Genomic DNA, 6,765 nt, shown 5'->3' on the forward strand with positions numbered 1-6,765 from the left:
ATGCAAGCATCCATAAATCATCTTGGTAACCTAACCCAATCTTTATGTACAAATTATTGCACCATCCCCAGGTTTGAATTGTTGCAGTCAAAAGTATAAACTTTTTCCTCCCTCTCTTTCATTCTTCCCCCAAAAACAAATATAACTTTTTTTATATAATATAAACACCCTCTTTTATATGTAAAATTGATATAAATTATCTAGGGATGTCGCAAAATTCATCGGTTATCATCATCACGGACAATATATTGATCTTTCTTTCATGTCACCATGACACATCAGCACAACCAAACCACAGTCCCAAAGATTAAAACTACAGAAGTTTGAAAGAGACGGGAGGGAGTAGGACTCGGTCAGATGTTTGTAATATTGATTAGTTTTAGTCTTTAGGAGACTTTTGAGCAATTTTTTTAGTCTTCGAGTGATAACAAAATAAAAGTTTCTGATGTTTGCAAAAATTTCCAGCAGACTTTGCTAAAACGTGAAGACCAAGAAAATAATGGAGTATATCAAGACTCTTTAATAAAAATAAATACTTAAAAAGTGGAGATATTGAAATATCACATTGCAAGTTCGAAGGACTTAATAATACTTCCATAACTATGCAGAGGAATTACATACAAACTCGAGAAGATAAGCTTCCATCCACAAATCCCATCAAGGTACTTTCTCTTTCTCTCTCTAAACCATTTCTTGTTTGTGTTTTTCTCTTCTGAATCCTCCAGTGCCTTTTCATTTCTTGTTCTAGCTTTAGTTCCTTGGCTACTGCAACAAGCCGCGCCTTTCTTCTTTATTCCATCTTCCTTATTATATATTAGTTGACTTTCTTGTTTTATCTCAACTTGATTTTGTTGTGGGTGCAGATACAAGAATCAACAACTTCAATTGAAACAACGGCAGGGCAGATCATCAGGAGGGTCTTTGGAATTCTTTTCTATGTACATCTGATCCTAATCACAATCTTGGTAATCTTCCTGATAATCCATGGCCTCCTTTCTAATGTTCACAAGCACCATTTCCACCCCCGGAAATGGTTTCCTCCACTGCTCACTTCAGCAGCATCTGCTGGAATTGTTGCTTTCATATGGCAATGGTTAACTGGATACACCCACTCGACAGCCCTCAAGGCAGCCTTTTGGCTTAGTCCTTTGCTAACATTTGCAGCTGGCATTCTACTCATTTTAATAGGCTCAGCTGGGGCTTTAGCGGTTGGTGTGATTGCTGTAGTTTCTGCCCTCATTCTATCCCTCTATGCTTGTTGGGTCAATCCCCGATTCGAGTATGCTCAACAGATTTTATCAGTAGCTATGGCTTTCTATCCTGCTAAAACTGTAGTGTTAGTCATTCTATCAATCCTTATCAGTACTCTTTATTCTTGTTTCTTGATGTCTGGCATTGGAGGGGTTACTGCCTCCAGAACCAGCTTAGATACCTTTTTAATTTCAGTCATTTTGCTAAGCCTGGCCGGGACTATGCATGTCATCAAGAACACATTGATAGTTACAATATCTCGCGTGAAGTTCTTGCAATTCGCCTGTGGGGCTGACATGGACATTTGCGCAGCTTTCCATGACACAATCAAGTACTGTATGGGAAGCATTTGCATTGGCTCAACCCTGGTTCCAATTCTTGGGGTTATTCGGGGCTCAGCTCGAGCCTTGAAGTTGATAGCAGGGGATAGAGATAAGTTCTTGTTTTCTTGTGCTGATTGTTATGCAGGCCTTGCTTCAACCCTTATAACGTACGGGAACCGGTGGGGTTTCGTGTACGTCGGGGTCTATAACAAGGGGTTTGTGCAGGCATCGACTGATGCTTGGCGGATGTTCGGGATGGCTGGATTGGAAACGCTAATTGACTCTGATCTAACTGGGTCATTCTGTTTCCTCTTTGGGGTGGCAGGGGGTGCTATATGTAGCCTAATAAGTGGAACATGGGCGCTTGCTATTCACGAGAATCAAGCTACTGAAGTATCAATATATGCTTTCTTGGTTGGCTATTTCATGGTAAGTACTAAGCTGTAATTGAAAATTGAATAGCTTTTCAGCAATATTAAAACCTCAAAAGAAAATAAATTCCCTTGATGTTTGTGTGTGTTTCAGTGTCGGGTGGCTATGGCTTGGCCACAAGCATGCGTTTCAGCTTACTACATTGCTTACGCAGAGAACCCACAGAACCCTCAATTCGATTCGACCATCCCAGATCGCATTCAAGAGCTTCAGAGATATCGTGTTTAACAATCAATGGGACTTGAGAGCTAATTGGAACCGTTAAAGTTGTTATTTGAGCAACTATAGGCATTTTTTTTTTATGGTGTGGTTTGTTAATTTGTTTTGTACCATATGAAGGTTTTAGTGACAATGATTTGAAAATATTCCAGATAGAGAATAAAAGCAGATTGGGAGCTAACTGGAACCGTTACTCACAAGTTGCTACTTGAACAACTATAGTCAAGTTTTTTTTGGGCAAGTGAAACTATAGACATGTAAAGGATAACCAGATTGAGAATACATCTTTTTTTTCTTTTGTTGATTGGTACCATATGAAGCTTTTAGTGTGACAATGATTTGAAAATATTCTTTTTCTTTTGTGTAATCTTGCGATTTGAAAATATTCCTTTTCTTTTGTGTAATCTTGCAAATATTGGATTCCTGAAGCCAAATACCAGAATAAAAGCTGATTGAAAGCTCTAGAGGATAAAAACTCCAATGTAATAAAGGATACAAATGAAGGTTTCCATAAAATCTCCAATGTAATAGACTTCATTAAGTTTTGGTCTCTCAGAGGGCAAAATAATATGTGACGCATTTTTGCTTTTCATTTGCCATGTACAGGGAAGGAAATGGGAAACAGTAAAACTCGGCATTTGTCCATATTAAGCAGCTCGAACCAATTGGTAATATCAAGGAGACGAATATCTTGGGAAAAAAATACCCTTAATGAAAAAAATTAGTATCAGATACATTGTTATAAAACATTTCTGTAAATATATCACAGATCACCAACCATGAAAATTTATCACATGTCAACAACTATTGAACCAAATAAAATAACATCACAGGCTACATAACTAGAATGTGTCATAAAATTGCATAATTAAAGATTATTACAACAGAAAAGGCTACAACAAAATTGAAGAAAAGGAACAGAAGCAAAACCACACAAATCATTTGGGTCCAAGATGGCCTCGCCCACCACATTCTGAACACATGATGTTACCAGTTCCCCCACAACCTACATTACAACAATTAGAAGATTAGAATATAGTAGTGAAACAGTTTACATCCTGAATAAAATCATTTGAATAAAACAGAACATTGTCAAAAACTAAAATTTCCTAGTGGTTAGTTTTAAATAGGCAACCTTGGAATCTAGCGATTACAAGATAAAACAAATATTTCAAATCTAATGCAAATTGAGATGCTGACACTCAGAATTTGGTGATTAGTGGATTGGGTAAGTTAAGATTTAATATTTCATATGAATTGAAAGTTCAGATAATGACATTCTAGCTGATTAGTAGATGGGGTAGTTAAGGACAACTTTGATCAATTCATTACATCTAAAGCTTAAATTAGAGTTCTCATAGTCTATAATATTGTCACACTAGAGATGAAAAAGAAGTGAAATTCCAAAAAGAGAACTACACTGGATAAAGTACTGACCAACCAAGAAAAGCATCCATCAGGATCGTGTAGCTGGGATGAAGATGTTGTGATAAATGAATAAAATACAAAATTAAAGATGGCAATGAAAATAAGTGTACTGTGAGATTTTAGAGATATCCCTTTAAGGTCATAATAATGGAAGGACCATTTAAACTTGCTTATATTGATGATGTGTATTAGTTGAAAAGGATGATCCTGCACTTGATAAAGGTTCTTAAAATAAGAGAGGAAAATTAGCACTGAAAAGCATTAGAAAAAAGATAAGTAAAAACAACTACTTAGCTAAGTTTGGGGATTAAAAACTATTGCCTTCTTAATGCATACTAAGTAAAACTGGCAATGGTAGCATATCATGAAGATCAGTAAAAGTAAATCGTAGTACTTACTACTTATAAAAATTAGTAAAACTAAGATACAATTCAACTGAGAGCAGTGTGGCGATAATCAACATATAGTACCATTCATGAATAACAATCATCCATTATGTGACTGTGAGAGATCATGATGAATAATATACGTTATGAAGCAGCTTTCCTTACATCTATAAACCATGCCTGCCACTTTGGTCAACAGACCACTGTTGGTTTTGCTTTGCTTCTTTCCTTTTCTTTCCATTTCTTTTAGCTTAGATTATATTTGTTTGATTTAGGTAGGGAGGACTAGGCCTCAATTACAAAATAAGAAAATTTCAATGCAACTTAAACAACATACCATCCTTATGGCCCCCCCACCCATGGTATCAACTCTCCTAAATGATAACTAAATAGCTTGTGTCCCACCAAAAAAGTAAATAAATTCACATTTTCAGTTTTTTTCTACTCCCTGTTAAAATTTAAATGAGTTCTTAGCTTTCGTTTAAAATTGGTCCTAGGCAAGGATGTCCAAAGTAATAGTAAGTTTGGTTCATTATGAACACACATCATGGTACCAAATAATTGGACTTTACATCAGGAGTAGAAGTAGACTGCATGAATGTCCATGTATATGTACATGCAATTGTCTGGGTTGTGTTTTGAGAGGGAAGGTAATTTACCTAAGCAGCGAACTTTGACAATAATGCCCTGGCTCTCCAATATCGAGTCAACATATAAGCCTGAACCAGAGCAAGTTGTGCAAAGGACTGCACCTTTTGCTTTGCAATCTGTGCATCGGGAATTCTCTCCAATTACTTTTTCAGCCAAAGATATCCCAATAGGTTTCTCAATTCTTTCTTCTGGTATTGCCTTATCATAACAAAACAGGGATTCAAGGCTGCTTCTTCGTCTATGCACATCTCCTGCTGAACTTGACTTAGCCTAAAAAAAAATTAGTAATTTAGAAATCAATAACCATAATAAACTGCATTCAACTGGAAAGAGAAAAATAGAAGACAACACTGAATTACAAACATGTGCATACACATAAATGCATATATATAAAGTGATAAACACAATGCAGTAGCGATTTGATTTAAAAGCAATCAAGCACTTGGATTATGAGCAAAAAAAAGGGGGGTGGGGGGGAATCAGGTAACAGTGAAATTCATCATAAGGGCATCTTTTATTGGTTGGTAAGTTACACATGCACCTGGTGGTTCTTGAAGCCATGATCTCACCCTCCACCTAGCTCTTATAAGGGCTGGAGGTGTCATTTGAGCTCGACGCCATTGGTTGTAATCATGCATATCAACTTGTTTTTTGATAAATAAAAAGTTTCATTGAGAAACAAAGGTGTGTAACCTGAGTACATAGGAAGTATACAATAGGTACACCCACAATTAAATTCTAAAATTGCAATGATCAATGAAATCTAATAAAAGATTCAATATGAAAAAAAATCCTGACGCTGCCAACCATTCAAACATGATTTTGAAAAACAGAATTTCCAAATCTAAGTCCTTTCTTCTTTTTCTTCTTTTTTTTTTTTTTTTTTGGACAAGTAATGAATTTAATTGAGACCAAGAAATAGTCACCCAAGTATACAGGGTGTATACAATTAGGACCCTACAATCAAGCTTGCAAATTACAAACATCTATCAAATCACAAAAACCAAACAAATCTAAAATGGTCCTTTCATCCCCCCTCAAAGCTTCTAGCATTCCTTTCTAGCCAAATACACCTCAATTTTTTTTATAAGTGATGAAGCTTTATTAAAAAGGAGAATTACTTGATGCTCACGATGATGAACACAAAGAGTATCTACCATCAAATAAAGGAAATTTGTGTTATTAACACATTAAAAATTTTATAATAAAAAAAAAAGTGAAGGATCACCCTTCAGATTTCAATATCCCCGATGTCGACCAAATTGTCCTTGCTAATAAATAAGTCTATTATTTATGCCTTTAGGCATCATCCACTGAATCCCCAAAAAGACTAATATACAACACCAATTCACAACGATAATATTCCTCTCTTTTTTTTTTTCCTCAAGATGCATATAAACTTGTCCTCTCCCAATTTAAACATACCATAAAAGTGCAAAGAACCGACAACCAAACTCAACAGTTATGGCACCCATTCTAAGCTAGTCATTGAATCAGAATTCAAAAAACATTAAGAACTTTGAAATGAGAGGAAATACATACCCTTTGGTCTTTGGAAACAGAGGCGCAAGTTCTTGAAATGGGCTTGCTTCTTCTTCCACAGTTATGAAACCCAGACAGAATCCTATTATTGTTATTGAAATTTGATTTTGTAAAGCTGGATGGAGATTTATGCGAAAGTATAAATGATGTCGTGTTCAGAGTAGCAGAATCCATTACAATCCTCGAAACAGTGAACTTTGGAGGAATCGCTGTTTTGAGTGTTAATAAGGATTGAGAGAGCCTCGTTTTTAACGATCCACAGAATTGGGAGATGGTAAAACTTTGAAAGGAGTTTAGGCCTGTTTTGGCAAGAGATTAAAAACAACGGTTGAAAGTATTTAATCTATACTTAAATGTTTTTCCTGCTTGTATTCCTCTCTTTTTTTTTTTTTTTTTTTTTGGTCAAAAATGTCCCTACATCCCTATGTCTAAGTAGAGACTAAATTAAAGAATAATTCAGTAAAAATACAACTTCAACTCTTATTAAAACATTGTCTAAAAAATAGGGACATTTTCTTGCATATTTTTAAATT

The 6,765-nt window shown here is 35.5% G+C and overlaps 2 protein-coding genes across 2 annotated transcripts; one reads left to right on the forward strand and one right to left on the reverse strand.

Moving 5' to 3' along the window:
• The first annotated feature begins 249 nt into the window (after positions 1 to 249).
• Positions 250 to 2,524, forward strand: LOC115953376 (protein PNS1-like). Its single transcript, XM_031071004.1, has 3 exons — positions 250 to 662; positions 864 to 2,003; positions 2,100 to 2,524. The coding sequence occupies exons 1-3, from the start codon at positions 603 to 605 to the stop codon at positions 2,232 to 2,234; spliced, it is 1,335 nt and encodes a 444-aa protein (XP_030926864.1). The 5' UTR covers positions 250 to 602; the 3' UTR covers positions 2,235 to 2,524.
• Positions 2,525 to 2,964: 440 nt separating this feature from the next.
• Positions 2,965 to 6,559, reverse strand: LOC115952178 (protein PHOTOSYSTEM I ASSEMBLY 2, chloroplastic). Its single transcript, XM_031069252.1, has 3 exons — positions 6,233 to 6,559; positions 4,699 to 4,960; positions 2,965 to 3,231 (listed from the first exon to the last, which is right to left on the reverse strand). The coding sequence occupies exons 1-3, from the start codon at positions 6,404 to 6,406 to the stop codon at positions 3,164 to 3,166; spliced, it is 504 nt and encodes a 167-aa protein (XP_030925112.1). The 5' UTR covers positions 6,407 to 6,559; the 3' UTR covers positions 2,965 to 3,163.
• Positions 6,560 to 6,765: the final 206 nt, after the last annotated feature.

This window comes from Quercus lobata, chromosome 7, assembly GCF_001633185.2.
Source record: "Quercus lobata isolate SW786 chromosome 7, ValleyOak3.0 Primary Assembly, whole genome shotgun sequence".
In the NCBI taxonomy this organism is placed as follows: Eukaryota; Viridiplantae; Streptophyta; class Magnoliopsida; order Fagales; family Fagaceae; genus Quercus; species Quercus lobata.